The sequence below is a fragment of the Talpa europaea genome, assembly GCF_964194135.1.
Source record: "Talpa europaea genome assembly, chromosome: 15".
In the NCBI taxonomy this organism is placed as follows: Eukaryota; Metazoa; Chordata; class Mammalia; order Eulipotyphla; family Talpidae; genus Talpa; species Talpa europaea.
This window is the reverse complement of record NC_140083.1, coordinates 77940584-77963105: the sequence shown is the minus strand read 5'-3', so window position 1 is coordinate 77963105 and position 22522 is coordinate 77940584. Positions and strand designations below refer to the sequence as shown.

The following is a 22522-nucleotide window of genomic DNA, read 5'->3' as shown; positions in this document are numbered from 1 at the left end:
GAACTTGGAACCAACTGAGATTCTTTCATCATGTGATGGGAAGTTTTTCAAAAGTCAGCCTTATTGGTGGGGCGCTCACTGGTGAATATGCCAGAGATCTGTCACCAAATGGGTTTGCTAATATCTCTTCTTCTCCATAGTTAAACAATCCAACAGGATGCTGGACATCAGGGACATACCCCACTTCTACCCTCATCCCAACCTCCCCAGGGCCGCTTATTAAAGGACTGAGAAAGTGCTGGCATTCTGCAGATCTTGTCTAAGCCTTCTCGTGCCTCAGCTCTTCTTCAGAGCCCAGGAGAAGCTAGGCCATGATCAGTAGTTTCATTCCCAGTTGTTGAAAGGTTAGGAATGGGGCCTGAAACGTAGCTAAAGTCTCTGTGCAGGAAAATTTGAGACTGGGAAATAGTGGCCCTTCACTACCAGTACACTGGTGAAGTGATTGTCCCTTCTGTCCAAAAAACTGAAGGATGAATAAGCTTAAATTGTTAGTTAAACCTGTTAAAAATGAAACATAATTCAGCCCAGTAAATTGAAAAGATTTGACTTTATTACACAATCATGAATGGGGCAACATTCCACCTAGCAACTAGCATGGAGCAGAAGACTGTACAAAATGGCTTTTATAGACAAGGAGCAGGGGTAAGGGGCTGCTGTCATAAGGAAAAGAATGAATTGTTTCAGTTCGGATCACCTTCCTTGGGGAACTGCAGCATCTGTGAGGCAGATTGCTCTACTCATCTGGAAAGGGAGATTCCAGACTGGCCAAGAGGGGTTGAGGTACTAAGTGTCAGCACAGGTGACACCATTTTGGACCTGTTGTTACTTTTTTGAACAGATCAAAGAGAGGAATAGTCCTTAAAAAATGGTAAAAGCAATAGGGGAGAATCAGTTTGGTTTTATATATTTGGGTTTCTGTGAAGGCAAAAGCAGAGAATGGGTGTTTGCCTAGCAGCCTGTCTGAGTGCTTATTAAAAAGTGTTTGCTTATTTCACAGAAATACCTTTTGCTTCTATTTGGTTGTGAAGTTTTGCAGCAAAAATATGGTTAAGGCTTTTTCACTTGTACTAACATCTCTCCTTTATACTCTAAAACTAATTATTTTGAAGTTTATCTAATTCAGTAGTAGAATTATTTTTTCACATAGCAATCCTTTGTGCACAGTAACAAAATGCTGGTTCTGAACTTGCTGGTTTTTTTTTTTTTTTTTCTTGCTAATTCCTTTCTTCCATTTCTTCTTTCTAGAATCCTACTCTAAGAACTCAGACACTCGGGTATCCAGCATGGTGTTGGATCCTGAACAGAAGATGCCTGATGGTAATTTACAGTTCTTTGTCATTGTTTACCTTCTTTTTTTTTTAAAAGATTTATTTATTTATGCATACAAGAACTGGGGTACAGGCCAGAGGTGCAGGAGGTGAGAGGATTCACCAGAGACAAAGGGGGAACAGAACGGGCAGACTGACTGAAATACACTGCTGAGGGGAGCAGTGGGGGAGACAGGAGAGGTCTTCTGCACCATGTGGGTAGCTCCCTGGCGGGGGGATGGATCTCCTGCTGCAGAGGCTGTGGCTAGCTTCACAGTCCTGTGCTTAACCCCTTGTGCCACCAGGGAGACACATTGTTTACCTTCTGTTTGGAATCAGCATTTAGTCAGTAACAGAAACTTACCATATTTTTTCCCTTTTGTCTGTTTTTTTTTTTTTTTTTAGAGGCATGCTTTTTATTTATTTATTTTTGTTTTGTTTGTTTGTTTGTTTGTTTCGTTTATACATGCACTGGGTACAGTCAGAAGCGCGGGAGGGTGAGAGAATTCACCAGAGCCAGAGCGGGGAGCAGAGCAGGCAGAAGGACTGAAGTACACTGCTGAGGGGAGCAGCGGGCGGCAGGAGAGGTCTGCGCGCCATGTGGGACCCTCCTTCGGTGGCCGGGGAACAGCCGGGGATCGAACCGGCGCCACAGAGGCCGCGGGCAGGTTCGCAACCCAGCGCTCAACCGCTGCGCCACCCGGGAGGCCCCCTTTTGTCTGTTTCAACAAAAATTATCCTCATCTTCTCTTCCCCAGTCAACAGTATCATCCTGGAGACCGGTTCCATTCAGAAATTAACATATGGTCACTTAAATTATAAGTAAAAATGGATTTATAACCTCAGAGACCTGCTTCATATCTTATTTCTAATTCTAAGATGAGCCAAGATTACCTACAAGTTAGGTTTCTATGGCAATAATGCTTGCAAAGGTGGCATTATTCACAGCTCTAGCATATAAGCCTCCAGAGTACTTTGACTGCTCAAGACACTTCTAATGTTTCACATATGTGTGAAGTACTAAAATAAAGGGCAAGTACCTTATACTGTGCATTGGACTAGAGTTTTTTAAGTGCTTTGACTAATCTTTCCTGATTCTCAGCTTCCCCTTTAAAATTTCTATTCCTTTTCTATAAATGTTCTCATCAGTTCAGGGGTCCTTAGGGTGAAGTAGGCAGCACCATATAGAAAGAAAGTTTTTGATCTTCTAATTGAAGGTTACAAGGATTACTTGCAACCACTGAGATTAGCTTTGTGACTCACAATAAGCCCTTTGATGGCTACATCAAATTGGGTTTGTATCTTGCTGTTTTAGCCTTTTTTCTCTTAAAAACACTTTATTAGTAGAAGACAGAGGCATATTCTTTTTTTTTTTCTTTTTTTTAAAGATTTATTTATTTATGCAGGCACTGGGTACAGTCAGAATCATGGGAGGGTGAGAGAATTCACCAGAGCCATAACAGAGAGCAGAACAGGCAGACTGACAAAGTAACTGCTGAGGGGAGCAGCGGGCGGCAGGAGAGGTCTGCACGCCATGTGGGACCCTCGCCCAGTGGCCGGGGATCAAACCGGTGCTGCAGAGGCTGCGGGCAGCTTTGCAACCCAGTGCTCAACCGCTGCGCCACCAGGGAGGCCCCTAGCCTTTTTTGTCTTATCTCTTCCCCTTCCCTACATTCAGATTAACTGCAAAATGTAGTACTTAGGGAAACCAGCTTGTCTGAGACAAGCCCTCCTATCATGTGGATGCCAGCCTCCTGTGACCTGGAGCTCATGAGGAGGTGAAGGGTTCCTGCTTGTTAGTTTATAGCTTGAGCTGTGGCAGGATTTTGCAAACTTGCACATTTTTTGAGATGCCTGAGGGAGGTAATATCCAGGGAGGATTCATTGACTAAGTCCTAGCACGTAATGGGGTAATGGTTGTTTCACTAGGCTGAACTAGTTCTTTTCTCTCAAAAAGTTAGGATTTTAATTACCAAATGGCTAGTCTAGGAATATTATATTTGAGCCATAGATATCATTATTTTTTAGAAGAAAATGAAATATTCTTAAAAATTGCCAAGTGAGAAGTGTGAAAGTAGGAAAATCATTGTGAGATTAGTGTTTAAAGAAAAAAGAGAAACAACAGCCAAAAAAAAATTGTGCTAAGCCTCACTAATATTTAATAAGTAACCTAATTTACAGTTTTCATTGTCTCCCCAAACTATAATTTAAGATTAAAAAAATATGAAATTTCCTGGTCAGCACTCTGTGTGTTAAGAAGCCCCTACTTTACCCTAAAGGAGGGAGGCCTTGCCTGATACAGTCTTTTGCTAAATAACTTCCCTGTCCTGCCATCTTTTTCAGTATACAACCCTTCCATTTTGTATAGTCCCTGTGGGTATGATAGTCCCTTTGGGTACTATACAAAATGGGATGTTACCTAGTTCATGAATCATTTAATGAAACCAGTTAGTGCTTTACATGGTTGAGTTTTTTAAGATAGGAAGTATTAAAATTGATTTAGAGCTGAGTGACTGGGGGAAGAGGGTGACTGGGGGAGAAGGAACTTTTTTATGTTTCCAGTTTCTCAACCATGTGAATGTATTACCTATTCAAATTAATTTATTAAATATATAAACATAAATTATTAAAAGTAAGTTGAGTTAGAATCAAGCTGTCTTGTACATTTAGGTATTGGAAAGATTTATTTCAGTATTACTAACGGTGAATTGTTAGTATGTTTTATTCATCTTTATTTCTTCTCAAATCTGTTCATCTAGATGATGCTTCTGGAGACCATGGGGATTCTGCCAGTCTTGGTGCCATCAACCCTGCCTACAGTAACTCCTCTCTTCCTCAGTCCACCAGGCACTCAGAAGAACCCTTCACCACCTATTTTGATGAGAAGATTTCCATTCCTGAGGAGGAGGTTAGTCATAGGTGTTAGAGGAAACCATTCCTATCTAGGGAAAAACCCGTCAGTGAAAAGTCAACTGGACAACTCAACAGCAACAGCTTCAGACCTAATTTTGCATGTATTCTCTGAAGACTGAGTTTTTGTAATTAGAAGAGTAAAATGAGGGCCTTGAAAATAGTTGCCAAGTTGGACAGTGATAGCTTTTTGATCGAGAAAGTATGAATTTCTTACTCCTTTTTTTGGTGACTTCTGTTCCTTTTAGGTAGTGGTTGGTAGTGGTTCCATTTAGGTAGTATTAGACATGCTAATACTGTGGTTTTCAAATGACAGGCTGGTGGAAAGAGCAGATGAGGGAAAGGCTCTTACTTGAACAGAGAAGTGACCAGATTATTGATAAGTGAATGAGATGCAAGTGAGCGCACAGTATCCATGGCCACACTCAGTATCCAGCCTCCCACGTCCTTTGTCCTTGCAAAGCTGATACTTTTACTACTGTGTGGTGAAATAACAAATGAGATTAGTAGTTTAGAGGTGATCATCAGTTTAATCTTTTCCTCTCGTGTAGTATTCTTGCTTCAGCTTTCGTAAGCTCTGGGCTTTCACGGGACCAGGCTTTCTTATGAGCATTGCCTACCTGGATCCAGGAAACATCGAATCTGATTTGCAGTCTGGAGCAGTGGCTGGATTTAAGGTGAACATCAAGTTCCTACTTGGGTTTCTTTTAAACAAACCCAGTACTTCTTCATACCCTTTACTCTGCCTACTGGGTATCAATTTCAGGGGCTATAAGCAAGCATTTTATCGGGAGGGACATTACATGAAAAGTGCTTTCCCCATCTGGTTTTTAATTTTATTTTATCCACGTTGTTTCCTTGCACAAGGAGAAAGTACAGATGGGAGAAACCACTGCTCAGAAAGGTACAAAGCAACCAGGCAGGTCATGTGCAAAACCTGAATCAGAACTCAGGTCGTTTGATTCCTGAATGTAGTGTTTCCCATCACATGACTAAACAACCAGATCAAAAATGCCAGGTGTCTAATGAGTGCTGTGGTGGGATTTTGTTCTCCAGTTGCTCTGGGTTCTTCTTCTGGCCACCATTGTGGGGCTTTTGCTCCAGCGCCTTGCTGCCAGACTGGGAGTGGTCACTGGACTGCATCTGGCTGAAGTGTGTCACCGCCAGTACCCCAGGGTGAGTATTGCACTGTCCTGTGTTTCTGTCACTCACATCACAGGAGTCTGTGTGTCTGGCCATGAGTGCTGACCTCACTGTATAGAAACAGGACTTGGGGTCAGTGTCCAGGAATACTGGGAGTCCCAGTAATAGAATGATATAGCCCCTTTTGCTGCCAAGCCTTGTTTTGTTTTTCTTCTCCTTCAAAATTTAACTTGAGATTCACTTTTCCTCAGAAAATTTCCTTAGAAAAATCTATTTGAAGAAATTTTTAGCAGTGACCAGCCCATGGAGGGGCAGAGATACTGTCTGTAAGCACTTTTAGTCATACATTCATATTACTCAGTCTCCTTGCATTTTATGTTTAATGTTTTTGTTTAACTTGACTTTTTGGGGAAAAGCTGTATGTGGCAGTGTCTTTGTATTTGCAACTAATGATTATTCAATTTACCCTGACCTTCAGGGTACCCTGACAGATACACTGTCCTCTATAGCTTCCTTCTGGACATTTGGGGCTTTTTATATAGGCATATAAGGAAAGGATCGATACTGTATCTGGAAGATTCCCTTGAGCCTAGCCTAATCTTTAGATAACTGGTCTTCCTCTGGTTGTCTTTAATGTTTAATCTCCTTTCTTGGCTGTGAGAAAGTGCCCTTTTCTGCTTTTTTCCCCTTATATTTAAAAACCTAGTATCCCCTTATATTTAAAACCCTTATAATTTCTTTTAACTTTTTCTTTTTTAAAAAAAAATATTTATTTATGCATACAAGAACTGGGATACAGGCCAGAAGTGTGGAGGGTGAGAGGATTCACTAGAGACAGAGTGGAGAGCAGAACAGGTGGATCCACTGAAATACACTGCTGAGGGGAGCAGCGGGGAGGCAGGAGAGGTCTGCTGCACCATGTGGGTCAGCTCCCTGGCTGGAGATCAAACGGCTGCAGCAGCTGCGGTTAACTTAGTGCTGCCTCTTAACCCCTTGTGGCATCAGGGAGGCCCCTAACTTTTCTTTTTTCATGTGTGTTTTTGCTTGCTTTTCCCTGAGCCTCTATCTCATCTATACCCATTCCATATTAATTTATTTTTTCATTTTTTTATACCTGGATTTTCTTTATTTTTTTGTTACTTTTAAGTGAAGTAACATTGCATTATTTATATGAGTTTCAGGTGTGTTTCATTAAAAATTAACATGTATATATATTCTTCGTGACTCTTGATAGTTGCTTTTTGCTACACAGCTATTGATTAGTTGATAAATTAAGGTCCTTTTTTTCCCTGGCCTTGGTGAGCCAGCATTAAATAAATGTATCTTTCACCTGGATTGTTTGACCAGGTTCATTTCCCATTTTATTATAAGCCACTCAGTTCCAACCACTTTACCCAAGGTCCCTTTGTATATCTGTCCTTTCTTTCATTTAAGATGGCCCCCTCCTTTTCACATTTGTTTGACTCGTCAGCGATGGTTAGGATAGAGGTTTTCTTCGGTCATTTTCTATTCTCTTCTAAACAGTATTTTCACCCCATTAGGATTCTCATTTTCCCCTAAAACTTTAGGATTGTCTTTAGGTAGGAAATCAGTGGATAGAAAAATTCCATTCCTCTTTTGAGTAAAAGGAATGAGCAAAGAAATGAGGATCAGCTGCTTCCTTGGCCTTGACTCATAGTCTCTGTTACATGTTACCTCTGCCTGCTCCAGCCGGCCACAGTGCAGTGATAGGCCATGTAGTGCCAAGTTCTGGTACTTTGTGTCTAGCCTACGGGCTTATAAAGGATTCTTTATGGTTAGTGCCAAAATGTGAATTTGGCACCGATTTCTTGGAAATGATTAACTAGAATCATGTCTTTCTGCTGCTTGGTGTTTAGGTTCCACGGATTATCCTATGGCTGATGGTAGAGTTGGCTATCATTGGTTCAGATATGCAAGAAGTCATTGGCTCAGCCATCGCCATCAATCTCCTGTCTGTAGGAAGGTGAGGAGGGTTTCATCAAAAATGAATCAATGTTTGCTAGACTTCAAAGTCAACATAAAAATGAAAAATAATTTTCGATTTTCAACATTTAATTCAGTAATATTCTCATTGTTTCCTGTCTTTTCCTTAACTCTCCAATTTTTATCTCTGACCTAGGATTCCTCTGTGGGGTGGAGTTCTCATCACCATTGCAGATACGTTTGTGTTTCTCTTTTTGGACAAATATGGTAAGGAGAGTGGGAATGAGTGTGCTGTAGGGAGGAATGTGCCACCATGTGACTAGGGAAGTCTGCCTGTGTGTGCTCACTGCTGCCTTTTCAAATTCTTTAGGCTTGCGGAAGTTAGAAGCGTTTTTTGGCTTTCTCATCACTATTATGGCCCTCACATTTGGATATGAGGCAAGTGTTACAGGCTATTCATTAGCTTTTTATTTATTTATTTATTGTTCATTAGCTTTTTAAAACAAAAAATACTTTGTTCCTTTTATAATAAATGACAGTATAATACTGAGGTGGTTTTAGTGTATGACACATATTAACAAAAGCCACTCAACCCTGGGCCAATTTTGAAGGAATATGATCTATAGCAAACAGGTAGGTCAAAAAATGCTTGGATTTTTCTAGGACTTTCCAGACTAGACTGCCTGGTTCTAAGTAGGCCATCCCAATCACAGAATAACCTGTGGGAGTCTTATACAGGGAGAAGCTTATGCAGAGGGCACTAGGGTCATTCTTAGCTATTAACTTACAGAGATCCTGGTTTTGGTTATCCTGATTTAACTAACTGTAACTTAAACTTTCTCTGTTTTACAACAGTTTTGGTGAGCTATAGGGAATATAGTGGATGCTTCTCGATTTGTGTCCCAGTGCAGACAAACGTAGGAATCAACACTACTTTACATAGTAATAGCACCTTCCTATGTCTGGTTGTTAATACACTGATTTCTGCTTATTGGCAAACTGAACTTTGAAAAATATACCTAAATTATGAGCAATTATGCAACTCAGTGAATGCTAAGCCAGGAGAAGTATTTATGGGAAGTGTTTATAAGGGTCTCAGTATATATTAGTGGCAAACAAGTGATTTTAGATAAACATGGTTTAATAGATTTAGAAAATCAGGAATTGGCTATATTGCTGGGTCTGTCTCACAGATATTATTGTAAAGTTATTATCAATAAGGCCCTTAATAACCATTAAGTTTCTTTAGAGTTTTAATCACATTCTATAGATTGTATATTGTATACCTAAAAATATGATTTTTAAAATAAAAAAATGATACCCCATTCCTGAAGTCTGACTTTTGGCAACTAGCCTCTTTGTCACTTGGTTTTTTGATGATTCTGTAATCCTCATTGTCCTAGTTGTTGGTGAAGATTATGGTAAGTAGTAAAGGATGTCGATTGTTTCCTAATACTGTGTTTTTCTCTTGGTCTCATATTCCTGTAAAGACTAATAGATGTTATATTGGTATATAGTATGTTACAGTGAAACCCAACCAGAGCGAGGTACTCAAGGGCATGTTCCTGCCGTCCTGTTCAGGCTGCCGCACCCCACAGGTCGAGCAGGCTGTGGGCATTGTGGGAGCTGTCATTATGCCACACAACATGTACCTGCATTCTGCCTTAGTCAAGGTGAGCATGGACCCTACCTCAGTGGCCTCCTGTATAGCTCATGGATTTTTTGCTTTACTTGCAACACTTAGTTTAGAACTGTTAGAGCACTGAAGGAGCCAGGAATTTTAACTTGGTTGGATATTTATAAACTTCATACACTTGGACACTACTTTATCACCAAGCTGACCAAAGATAACTGACCCACTGAGAAGCTGGGACTAAAGTTCTTCATAAGATATGAAAGTACAAGCAGAAGAACTGAGCAATAAGCAGGAAGTTTTCAAAACCAATGAGAATTTTTTTGTAATAACAAAATCTCTAGTTTATTTAATTCCATGTTTCCCAAGCTTAGATTACCTTATTTGCCACAAATATGACATCCTGCAATATAGTATACTTCAAGTATGTATTTTAAAAATTAGCACAACATGAGGATTATTAAATGCATTTTTATGTAAGAAGCTTGCGTGCGTGCAATAATGTTAACAGGTTTTTCTGCATTAATAATTTTTTTTAAAGATTTATTTTTATTTATTTATGCACACAAGAACCAGGGTGTAGGCCAGAGATGGGAAGTGGTGGTGAGAGGATTCACCAGAGACAGGGTGGGGAGCAGAACAGGCGGATCCACCAAAATACACTGCTGAAGGGAGCAGTGGATGAGACTGGAGAGGTGTGCTGCGCCATGTGGGTCAGCTCCCTGGCCTGGGATCGAACTTGTGCTGCAGTGGTTGGCGATAGCTTGATAGTGCTGAGTCTTAACCCTTAGGGCCATCAGGAGGCCCTACACTAGTCATTTTTATTTATTTATTTATTTGTTTGTTTGTTTGTTTGTTTGTTTTTTGTGGGACCCTCGCCAGCAGCCAGAGAACAAACCGGCGCTGCAGAGGCTGCCAGCGCTCAACCGCTGCGCCACCAGGGGAGGCCCCACTAGTAATTTTTAATAATGTTTGGAAAAAACATTGGTATACTTACTGTAAAGGTCCGGTATAGTTTTCTGTTTTCATCCGCAACAACTTTATCATCTCAGCCTTTGCAGAAGCGTTTGTGGCCTTTTTTTTTTTTTTTTCCAACTCAAACAGAAGATTGTAGAGCAGAATATTTGAGATAAGATCTCTACCCTCAATGTAGCCCTCTAAATTACTGCACCCACATCTCTTGTATTTAGATCTCAAAAGTCTAAGTGGCTTCGTGGTTGCAGTAAATAAGCCAAACCAGCTTTTACCAGTTAGGTTTTTTTTTTTAAAGATTTATTTATTTATTTATAAAAGCACTGGGTACAGTCAGAAGCATGAGAGGGTGAGAGAATTCACCAGAGCCAGAGCGGGGAACAGAACCGGGAGACTGACGAAATACACTGCTGACGGGAGCAGCGGGCGGCAGGAGAGGTCTGTGCACCATGTGGGACCCTCGCCAGTGGCCGGGGATCGAACCGGCACTGCAGAGGCTGCAGGCAGCTTCGCAGCCCAGCGCTCAACCGCTGCGCCACCAGGGGAGGCCCTTACCATTTGATCAAAGATTTTAGAGACCTTTATACTTAAGGTCTTTTTGGACTGATGGGTTGTTTTTCAGGACAGTAATTTTTTTTCAAGTCACGGTAAACTGAGAGCTTAGTAATCACTTCATCACTTAGTCATCACATTCCTTAATGGGGGAATATACAGTGTCATCAAAAGGTCATGAAGTTCTTACTTCATCTAGGAAGTAAGCAAATATTGGATCTCTCCATTTATTTGGTCAATTGTTTGACTTGTAAATCTTTCATCTGACTCCAAATTACAGGAAACTTGTTTCAACTAGTCAAAAAATTAATTGCTGCTGTAATCTCTCTAGTCCAGACAGGTAAATCGTGCAAAGAAGGAAGAAGTTCGAGAAGCCAATAAGTACTTTTTCATTGAATCCTGCATCGCTCTCTTTGTTTCCTTCATCATCAACGTCTTTGTTGTCTCAGTTTTTGCTGAAGCATTTTTTGGGAAAACCAATGAGCAGGTGGTGAGTAAGCCAGGGTCATGGTAGTGAATGTGAAGGTCAAGTAAAGGCTGGAATGGGGTAGGAAAATATTACAGTGACTTGGTGCTCACAGGAAATAGGTCTGTAGCTTCAGTGTTGCTCCCTAGAGCACAGACCAGTCCAGGTCTACAATGTTGGGTCTCCCAAGCATGGACCCATCTTTCCCAGCTTTTGACTGAAAAGAGAGTTTGCTTCAGACTCATGCTGTTATGTTAGGGGCTTCATATCTGTTTGGCTCTGTCATCCCTTTTTGTTTCCCATTTATCAATTGCCAGCCTGCTTGCCAGTACCATTATTTGGTGAAGAATCAGCTAACAGAAACTGTGGCTAGGGCAGACTTTCTTTCCATTTTGAATTCTCAGTCACCTTGATTCCTGGTTGCCTGTCTAGTTTTGATCACCATGATGTTTCCCATCTATAAGACCTCTGACCCTTCTTTGACAGGATTTTCTATTCTGGATGTCTGCTCATATTCAAAACTTTCTCAAGGACCCTCTCCTGTCACTATTTAAAAACCCAGCATTCATGTAATACCATACATGTTCTAATTTAGTAAAAATTTTTGATGACATACATAGTGAGAGCATAGAGAGATTATGGAGGGAGAACATAACCACAAGTGACATCACTATCAGTATCTGCCCACATCATAACCTGTCTCCTGTGTCTTACCTGCAGCCTGTATTTTATAATTGACTGTATGTGATCTGTAGGAGAACGCTTACCAACCCTTGCTTTGAAAATAAAAGTTGTTCCTAAACTGCTTTGCTTTGTGTTCCAGGTTGAAGTCTGTAGAAATAGCAGCAGTCCCCACACTGACCTTTTTCCTGATGATAACTCAACATTGACTGTGGACATTTATAAAGGGGTAAACTTGTTCAATTTTGTGATCTTTGTTTCTGAATCAAGATTCTTGGCATATTGTCTAGATTTCACTGGGGGTTTGCTTCAGAGCTGAGCATATTTCCTTAGGAGTGTCACTGATTTCAGAAGTCTAGATGCCAGAGTAGCATTTTTTTACCTGGGCGGGAATAGAGGATCAACTGAAAAGATGAAACATACCAGCCAAGTTTGTGTTGAGAGTGGGTGACCAGAGAAGTCACCCTTTTAGCTGCTTTCATTGTAAACTGCCAGGAATAGTGTTTACAGGTAGCATTTACCAAATCAGTTTCACATTTCTCTTTACTCCTATTACCAATTTCCAAAATGGTGTCTTGAGGAATATACTTTGAGAAATGTGTAGCCTTTCTAAAATTTTTTTTTTTAACACATAGGTTGAGGATTATGGCTTTAGGTACTTGGAGAAGAGAAAGGATTAGACTGAAGAATTTATCAAAATTGAGGTTGAAGCCTCTAGAATAAGGTTAGAACCTGAGTCTAGCTTTGGGACAGTGGCCAGCCAGCACAGCATGTGGTATAGGTGGGTGCAAGCAAAGAGCAGGGAGAGATGGTGTTTTGGGTGTTAGATAAGCAAATCATTGACACAACATATCTTTGTCCCTTGCTTCTCCCAGGGTGTTGTACTGGGCTGTTATTTTGGACCTGCTACACTTTATATCTGGGCAGTGGGGATCCTTGCTGCAGGACAGAGCTCCACCATGACAGGAACCTATTCTGGCCAGTTTGTCATGGAGGTTCGTGTTGTCTTGACTGGTATAGAATAGACGGGAACATTGCCCTTTTGTTATTTTTTAATCCCTTGCTTCTAAGGTCTTCCTGAACTTCCCCACACCACTTTCTGTTTCCTGTTCCAGATATTTATCTTGCCTCTGCGTTTTCTTCCAGGGATTCCTAAACCTAAAGTGGTCACGGTTTGCCCGAGTGATTCTGACTCGTTCTATTGCCATCATCCCTACTCTGCTTGTTGCTGTATTCCAAGATGTAGAACATCTAACGGGAATGAATGACTTCCTGAATGTTCTGCAGAGCTTACAGGTGATGAGGGAGCTTTAGAAATTTACCTCCCTTTTAGCCAGGCAGCATTATATACTTCCCTTAGGTATCAAGCCTGGCACTGGGTGCCTAGGGGCTGAGGGGAAATTGAGAGGAAGAAGAGGTGTGGTGTTGGCCTATAGTGAATGTATATGAATTCCCTAGCATTCAGTGGGCTTTAGAAAGGACTTGGTTTCTTAATCCCATTGATGTGAGTTATAAATTGTAATTATATAGAACACAAAATTCTGTTCATTAATCCAAGCAAACATTAAGTGAACATATAGAACAATACTAGGTCCTGTGGAGGTTAGGAAGACAAGTTTAGTACAAATATTTGTAAAGACACTTATCATATTGATGTTAGGTTAATAGTAGCTCTGTAGGTTTCAGCATAATGCTGGATTATGTTGGGATAATAGAGATAATTATTTCTCATGGAGTAGCAAGGGCAAAGTCTACTTACAGTAGGGCTAGGCAGGGTTTGTTAATAGGGCTGCTTTGCTTTGGGGTGATACAAGGACCCCCAGCACCCCAGTCTGATCTTAGCTCTTTATTTTTCAGCTTCCCTTTGCTCTCATACCCATCCTTACATTTACGAGCTTGCGGCCAGTAATGAGTGACTTTGCCAATGGCTTGTGAGTATACTCCTCTCGGTTTCCTACAGAGTATGGGGGGCGGTATCTTCATCAAGCAGGCCAGTCAGAGAATGAGTTATTGGGAAACTGTATGCTTTGAGAGGTAATTGCTAGAGCTGCCTCCTAGAAAAACGACCTGTAGGTGTAGTGAAGTAGCACAGCAGGTTTTTCATTTCCTGGGGGGACAGATCAGCTTTTAGGGCTTTAACTCTTCAGCTTTATCCATCAAAGCTTAAAGCACCTTAATTCCATGTTAAATGATCTTAATGATAAAGGAATAAACTAAGGACCCTCTGTATACATCTTTAAGGATATGCGGTATTTGAAATGACTTGTTGCATTAGTAGGGACTTCTGTACTTCTAAGGCATTTTGCATTTCTAGGGATTTCAATACTAGGGATTATTTATTTGTTAGTACTTTAGATCTATCAGTGTCTAACTTTGTCTCATTTACCCATATCTGGAACATATTAAAAACTATTTTTTTTTAGTTCATTTAAAAGTGCCTCTTACTCTTGTGACATCTGTACTACAAGATCAGTGTCCTTTTCTGTTTATGGCCAGGTTCTACTATTCCATCAGTTACTATGCTAATTCTTTTACAGGGGCTGGAAGATTGCAGGTGGCATCCTGGTCCTTATTGTGTGTTCCATCAACATGTACTTTGTAGTGGTTTACGTCCAGGACCTAGGGCATTTTGCTCTGTATGTGGTGGCTGCTGTGGTCAGCGTGGCTTATCTGAGTTTTGTGTTTTACTTGGTAAGTGCAGTCTGGAGTGGGCGGGGCATAGGTATCAAGAATGGTAAAGGTGGGGGCTGCCTAACATTCAGAAATGAAGGTACCCCAAAAACTCATAGTCTATCTCCAGAATATTGGAACAATTTATGTGAAATTGTGCATCAGCTGTGGTTAAATATTTGTAACCATGAAATTTACATTGGTAACTTAACAGTTACCACTTCCCTATTTGTTATTTCTATCAGGTTTCCAATCCTAATCATTTCTACCAAGAGAGTGTAGTTTGTGTGGGGAGGGAAAGAAGGCCAGGGATGTAGAGAGTAAAGAGCGGTACAAAGTGGCGTTGGCGAAGGGAGCTGCTCAGTGTGGTTTCAGAACTTTGGGTGGGACACCTGGGTTTACAACCCTGCTCAGCTCTACCACTGAATAGCTGTCCCTTCAGAAAGTAAATAAATACTGATATTCTCTCATGGATTCTTTTAGAGTTATTTAAAACTGCTTATAAAACTATAACCTACATAGAGAATAGAGAATTATTTGTATCCAGATGATGAAAAAATTTGTTTAAGTTATGTAAAAATAATAGCACCTTAGGATGGTGGGATTATGCCTATGTTCTTGCCTCTGTTTTCCATGTCTCTTATAACATTGTATTAATAAACAATACACTATATTAATGAGCAACAATAACCACAAAACGCAAGGATTGAGGATTAGGGATAGCAGAATGTATACATACCTGCTGCAGAGAATGGTTAAGGATGGGGGCTGACTGATTTTATAATACTTGCTCAGTTCCATGCCAGTGTCTGCCACAGGTTAGATATCTTGTTGAGAAAATCACTTTAGTGACTATTGAAAAGTTATATACCAGTGTGATATATCCCTTCTCTTGCTCTTTTTTTTTTAAGATTTATTTATTTATGCATACAAGAACTGGGGTAAAGGCCAGAGGTGCGGGGGGGCTGGTGAGAGGATTCACCAGAGACAGAATGGGAAACAGAACAGGCAGATAGACCGAAGCACACTGCTGAGGGGAGCAGTGGGTAAGTCAGGAGAGGTCTGCTGCGCCATGTAGGTAGCTCCCTGGCCAGGGATCGAACTCATGCTGCAGTGGCTGTGGCGAGCTTCATAGGTTGCATCTTAACCCCTTGTGCCACCAGGGAGGCCCTGTCCCTTCTCTTTTTTTCCCCAGTAAACTTAGGGCTTACTAAGATGATGCTCAGCCTAAAATCTAGGGAATAACCACAGGGAAGCCCAAGTGAATATGCCCTTCATAGGAGTTGTTTTTAAAATTTACTATAGAAGTTAAAATCCTCCACACAAATTGGTTATCAAGGCACCTGAGACCCATTTTTAAACCAATGGGCTCTTTTCTAGAATGGTTTACTGTTTTTTAGCTCTAAAACGTGTACTTCCTAAAGGAGCTCAGGAAACTGTTGAATTGTGTTAGTCTATCAGTCATTCCCCTTTTTGATGAATGGACCAGGACTACTAAGGGAACTCCCAGTTGCATCAAGAAGCACACTACAAACAGTAGGAACAGAGGGAAGTCAGCACTGAAGATGCGATGGAGGACTTTGCTGAGGAAGGCAGTCCAGGATGTTCTGACAGGGAGTGGGTTTGGGGAAATGACTTGTGCAACAGTTGGTGGTAGAGACAGGCATAGCTGGATGTTCACTGAAGAGAGTAGGATTGCATGTGAGCAATACAGTCATGATGGGTAAGAGAGCTCTTCAAAGAGGTTAACAAAAGATGACTGTGTTTTATCTTTCAGAGTTGGCAATGTTTGATTGCACTGGGCGTGTCCTTCTTGGATTGTGGACACACGGTAAGCATCTCTAAAGTCCTGCTGACAGAAGAAACCAGTGGTGACTACACTAAGTAAACAAACACTGGACCAGTTTGCTGTCTTCCACAAGTAGCCATCAAAACCAGTGTGTTTCTATGGTTTACTGTGTGACCATAGGCAAAAGTATGTGCTGTTGCACAGACTAAACCACCTTTGGGGCTCAGCTTTTTATTGGGAAAGACTTTAAGAGATGGAAAGTTTTTTCTTCCTGGCCTCCTAATCTGAGAACTGGTTTAGGTGCAATTTTTAAAAAGCTCACAATTGCTGCTGTCATTTCAACACTAAACTTTTAAATAGCTGCCCAAGGTAAAGCTTGTTTTACCCCTTGGAAAAATAAGCTACTATATATTACTTTTAACCAAGCAATATGTTAAAAATACATACTTGGAAAATAATAAATTTTTCATAATACAAATTAGAGAATGGGTATGCAAATTGTTTTTTCAAAAGGTAATGAAATAATAAATCGGAGAAATACTTTTCTTATGCATACCCTCTCAGTTATTTTACTTATAAAAATTTAAATATCAATTAGAGTGGTTTCATTTATATTAAATATAACATTATGAGAGATCTACCTCTATTAGGTCCAAGATTCTTTTAACTTCTTTCCACTTTAAATTTCTCAGTGGAAGTTAAGAGGGGTGAGAAAGCATAAAGAATGTGCTAAGTAGGCAAATAGCAAAACTCACCTGTAGGTGGTGATTAGTAACTACCTTGGAAAATCACTTCAGAGATATTCCTCAGAGATTGAAAGCTAATCAGGATTTTCATGAGATTCCAATTTTAACGACCCTCCTGTACGTGCAGAACTTTCCTGATGTTATTTACTCTCAACTCATATGATTATAAAATCACCATCCTAGTCCAGAGGGTGGTGGTACAAAAAAGATGGTAATGTTTATGACTGAGACTTTGGGAATGAGGAGAAAAGACTCAAAAGGAGAAGAGTTTCATTCCTGAAAGCCATCTCCTACCAGTCATATTTTTATCTGAAGCTCCGATCTGCTTCCTGCCCAGGACGACTTACTTGCAAGGCAATCTAAGGAGCTATGGACCTAACTTGCAAAGCTCTCTCACCAGTCACTAGGTATCACTGATTGCAGAGTTCTTGCTCAGCAAGGTTGCACTTGGTTACATACATCTCTTCAGTCATTTCCTCGGGAGAGAAATCTCTGAGACCATGTGGTGGAGCTCTGGAGTCAGAGGAAATGTTTCCATTCAGTATGAAGCTGCTGCTCTTCAGCCACTTCTGACGTTTTTTCACATGCGGAGCCTGAGACTGGTTATTGCAAATCCAATCATTTGTTTTGGTGGAGAAGAGTAATCAAATGTTTACAGTCTCCATTGACTGTAAGAACAGTAACGGAGATGGCACTGAAGGACTTGTCCCTCCTCACAACAGTTGTCCTGGCTGGTTGATGTTTTCTGCTCACCTGAGCCCCTTACAGAAGCCATTGCTGATATTTTGCACACACTCCAAACCCAGAGTCAGTGGACTGGCTTTCATGAGATGTTGAGGGTAAACAATTGTGTTTCACTGACCACCCCTTCATCTTAGACCCACCAGTAATAACAGCAGAAGGTCACAGAAGTTTCCCTAAATCTTCCCCACATCCGCTCCTCTCCTCCCCCGCTCTTTCCCAAACTGCATAAAAGGGCACTCTGAGAAGATACTGGGGACTGCCATCTTCATCAGGTTGCAGTAGGTGAAGGCCAAGCTAACCCAGAAAATTTTTGTAAAGAGCACAGTAACATTTACCTTTGCCCTGAGCCCGGATGGGTCCTGTCAGTGTCAGAATCACACTATTTAGAACCTACATAAAAGCTGCTAGCTTTCTTTTTGAAGTTATGTTTCAAGGATGGAAAATTTCCCAGTTAAATGGCATTTTGTAAATCCTCTGTGTGTGATGTTTTATAGTGTGAACATGCCCATACCATACTCCACTTGATTTTCTTAGTACTCTAGGTGCAATAAATGATGTTTAGAACTTAAGTCTTCCAATGTGTTTTTGTGGAAAGTTGAGGATAATTAATTGTACTTGGTTTAAATTAACTTGTCATCCATAAATGTGACGTGAAATAATTGAGCCTCTTCAGCATACTGAGGGTTACCAGGGATATGGAGGAGCTGCAGCTGGACTCCTGTGAGGTCCTGCTAGTTGTGTTAGGAATGGTTGCAACCAACTTTTTAGTGACCATTTAGCACTATGTAAACTTGATTTGTAATTAAAAATTTTTTTTGCCTTTTCCAATTTGGTTTCCTGGGTATTTTTTTAACCTGGAATATGCTAATGAGGTTTGATGAGAATCTTAGGAAGTCTCAACAGCTTTGATACAGAAATATAGAAACATCATCTACCAGCTGGGCTGCGTATGAGGCCCACACTGTTAGTGATTTCCTCCTTAGAAGGGAGAGAGAAATACATAGATTTAGTCTCCAGAAGACTCAATAAATTGCGGACACTAAGACACTAATTTCCATTCACCCACTTAGTCAAGTAGTTCTTCTGTTGCTAAAGGTGGTATCAATAGGTTTGGACTTGGGGGAAAAAATGTTATTCTGCTTTAAGCTGAACATTTTTCTATCTGTATCCTTTTCCCATCAAGGTAGACCTTTTCATTCTGTATATGCTGCCATAAAAAGTACAGACTATTTGATAGAGAAGTCAAAGTGTTGAGTGTAAATATGAATGATCAATTTGGAAGACCTGATATAAGTGTGACTATTGGCATTGTTTAATAAAAACAAAGTCTTTTAAATAAATAAAAATTTAAAGCACAGTACACTACTGGCCCTGTCACCAGACTCATGACGGGAAAATCTTAAGTCAGTCTTCATTTATCACAAGAGTGTCAGTAGATCTTCGTTTTCCCTTTCTCTGTTGCAAACTTTCTCTGCCTCTTACACGAGCTGAATACTCCAAGCAACAAGTAAAAGTAGTCTCGGGAGGATGTTCTCCATATTCTTCCTTGTTTTGCCCTCCTTGATTTGGATTTAATTTCAGAATTAAAATAGGATGTAAAACAATTGAAAGATCCTGATTTGAGACATTGCCTTTCGCTCTGCCCTCTGCAGACCCTTTCTCCTTCTTTGGACAGGACCCGTGGATTTAGCTTCCTCTGTCCTTTTAGCTTAAGCATTTAAAAATGGCTAGCAACTACTATTTGCTACTTTTGATTTTAGCACTTCTGTTTTCTCATTTAATTCTTATACCAACAAGAGGATCAGCCTCTTGTGAAACTAAAATAACTTCCCAAATCACATCCCTGATCAGTGGACAATTGATACTTAAGTAGTTCAACTCCGGAACCCACATTGTCATTACCTAACAAATGCATATAATGTGTAGTACACCCTTCGTGGGGTTAAGACACCAAGCACTGATGCTTAGCAGCACCAGAAACATGAATACATGGAAGTATTTGCTTGATACTCTGATTTAGTGCTAGAATATATTTTAGCTCAGAACGTGCCAGCTGCGGTAGACCAATTTTGTTTGACCTGTACTAAAATTTAAAGAGTAACTTTAAATGCTTTCTGGTAGGTATAGAAAATGGGCAGGCCCCTTATGATCTCATCCCAGCAATAGCTACTACAAGTAATTGCTTTCTCATTTGCTTTACTTCTCTGACCTGAAAGCTTTTTAGCTTACCCCTGTGCCATTTAACCCCTTTTCTCAATGTCTCAATGCACCATGACCCACTTCTCCAAAGAAGGAGTTCAGCCTACTAAGCAGTATGAGTGATATACAGCAGGATAAGGTTACTAACACTGCAACCCTCGCTTGCTACCTAATGAGAAAGTCTACCACCTAAGCTCACTGGAGAAAAGGCTGCAGTGAATGGTCAGTGTATCTGACAATTGCTCTTGGTTGTTAAAACCTGAGGTACAATACCCAGAAGTGAATAAGCAAGCTGAAGAAGTGTTTCAGTGTGTTCCTAATCCACTCGTTGGGAATAGTTTTATAGTTTACCCTGGTCTTTTCAGCATCATCACCAGCCTGTGAGGTATACAAGCAAGTTGTTAGGTATTATTTATTGAGGAATAATACGAGATAGCATGTTAGTGTACATCCTATTTATTCCCATTTTACCAATACACATGATAAGATTCCAAAAGGATATGTAACTTGCTCAGGGTCATAAGAAGTGGCAGAGTTGAATCCCTTTCCATTATAATAGGAATATTTTCTTTGTATAGATGTATAGTCTTGCAGTGTGCATTAACACTCTGAGGAACAATAACATTCCTAAAGTCTCAAAATGACAGTAAGGCTAAAAGCAGACTGAATGATTGCTCCAAGGTGTATGCAGAGAAAAGAGAAAAATGCAACATCACAGATCCTGATGGGTCAGGTCTCTAGGACGGGGTCTAGCAATGTGTTTTAACAGGAGCCAAGGTGATTGTGATGCAGCCCGAAAAAATCTTCAGACCATATTCCTCATTAAATATGGTATTTTATGAATTTTTTTAATGTAAGATTTTTCTCTGCTCAGCTTCCAAAAGATAGTGGGGCCAGGAAGATAGGGCACAGGATTTAGACCATTTGAAATTTGATTTTTAGAACACACAGTAGCAAAAGTCGATCTGTGATTGCTTAATGCCCTGATCAGGAACGCCCATCCAGAAGCACAGCGTACCACAAGAATAATAAAAGTGCAGATTTTGCTGAGGCATTAGACATTATCTCAACCATTAACTGTTTCAGCTCCTAGCTATTATCTTACATATTTGAAATGATGTCTCCTAATGCATTTTTTTGAGGGGAAGTAAAAATAACAGCATTGAAAAAAGGCCTAAACTGATAGGTTGATTATAGGTAGTTAAGGCCAATTTCAGTATTTAAATACTTCAAAATCAGTTTAACCCTTTCTATCTTTTTGTCCTTAGTACCACCTGGGATTGACAGCTCAGCCTGAACTCTACCTTCTGGACACTGTGGATGCCGACTCGTTTGTGTCAAGATGACTGACAGCCTGAGAGACTGTATAAGAATAACTTTTTCTTAGTCCTTTGGTGCCAAGAGTCCTGTTAACATATCTCTGTTAGTTCAGAGGTGAGTTTTGTTCAAATGTTTTGAACAAAAGGCAAAGATTTCCTCATGGAAAGCATGTTAAGAGCTGACAGCTCAAAGTGTAGGTCAAAGACCTACCAACCTCACAACAGTCCTGCAACAGCCAGAGTTAAGTAATGGGCCTAGGAAGGCCCCACACCCCTATGGACCTGTGACTTCACTTCTGGTTTGAAAACTATGTTGTGTATCTATTTATGTAAACCTGAACATACCCGTTTGGGTAGAATTTTAAGGATATATAAAATTGATCCATCTTTTGAACTTTTTTTTAATGTATTGTACAGTAATTCAGATACTTGTGTCTGGAGCACAAATGATCTTTGTCAGAAACATCTGGTCAAATTGACTTACCTTATAAATATATAGTGATGCTTTACTATGCCAGTTAAATTTCACTTTGATTTTAATTGACCAGACTTTTAGTAACTTAATATTGGTACATCATTTCTAAAGAAAACATTTCTTCCATTTGGTAATCATATTTAATTTTGGTTATCAGTGTGCTTTGTAATCATGATTTTTTTGGCTCTCATTTCACTTGGCTTGTTTTTCATAGATATGTTGTTATTTGGAAAAGAACTTAATACCAAGTAACAAGACCCAGACCAGATTTTTAACTAATGATCTGTTTTCCGTGTTGCATTGTAACTCATTCCCTTCTAGATTCAAGTTTTCGTTAAAGAAAGAAGGAACATTTAACATTTGACTTTGTAAGATGGAAGAGAAGATAATGTGTTTGTTTTCTTTCTAAAGATTGATTAGTGTCACCCTGTCTTTTCTTCTCACTTTTCCCATTAATACTTGAAACACCATTTCTGGTCCAAAATCTCTATCCAGGAAAGGCTCCTGGATCTATTAGGGCATCTCCTAAGGAAGTCTAAGCATTTTATTTTAAGGTATTTTTACCAAGTACTGTGAGATGAAAACTGGACTGGGACTTGGAAAATTAGCCCACACGTTACAAACTACCTGTCTACATCTAGGTCTTTTTTTTTTTTTACCTCTCTTCCTAATCAGCAGGTTTTTTTTCATTAGAACAAAAATGTAAATATCTAAAAATTTTTACAAAATTGACTGATTGAAAAGTGAGATTTTCAACGCTCCTGCAGAGAGTGTAGTCGACTGGCTTGAACGGCAGCTGTCCATTTCTAATGGACTGTACATCAGGGGGGCACACACTCCACACACCTCCTTTCTTTCCAGACCCAAAGGCCTGGAGTTTGCACACCCTGCAACCTTCTATGACTTCAGCATCAATTTTCAGCGTTAAAAAAACCTGACCTCTCTGCCTTATTTTACAGCTTGGTGACTTTC

General features: G+C 40.2%; 1 protein-coding gene across 1 annotated transcript in view; it reads left to right on the top strand.

Moving 5' to 3' along the window:
* SLC11A2 (solute carrier family 11 member 2) overlaps nt 1–21102 on the top strand; it is a gene marked incomplete at both ends in the record, with an annotated part of 31126 nt that extends 10024 nt beyond the window's left edge. Inside the window, 16 exons of the mRNA XM_084255667.1 lie at nt 1246–1317; nt 4067–4215; nt 4769–4894; nt 5274–5393; nt 7238–7344; nt 7501–7571; nt 7675–7742; nt 8822–8977; nt 10793–10951; nt 11751–11837; nt 12484–12603; nt 12755–12904; nt 13466–13539; nt 14146–14299; nt 16056–16109; nt 21025–21102. Coding sequence (XP_084111793.1) covers nt 1246–1317; nt 4067–4215; nt 4769–4894; nt 5274–5393; nt 7238–7344; nt 7501–7571; nt 7675–7742; nt 8822–8977; nt 10793–10951; nt 11751–11837; nt 12484–12603; nt 12755–12904; nt 13466–13539; nt 14146–14299; nt 16056–16109; nt 21025–21102 — 1745 coding nt within the window. The remainder of the gene's footprint in view (nt 1–1245; nt 1318–4066; nt 4216–4768; nt 4895–5273; nt 5394–7237; nt 7345–7500; nt 7572–7674; nt 7743–8821; nt 8978–10792; nt 10952–11750; nt 11838–12483; nt 12604–12754; nt 12905–13465; nt 13540–14145; nt 14300–16055; nt 16110–21024) is intronic.
* Nucleotides 21103–22522: the final 1420 nt, after the last annotated feature.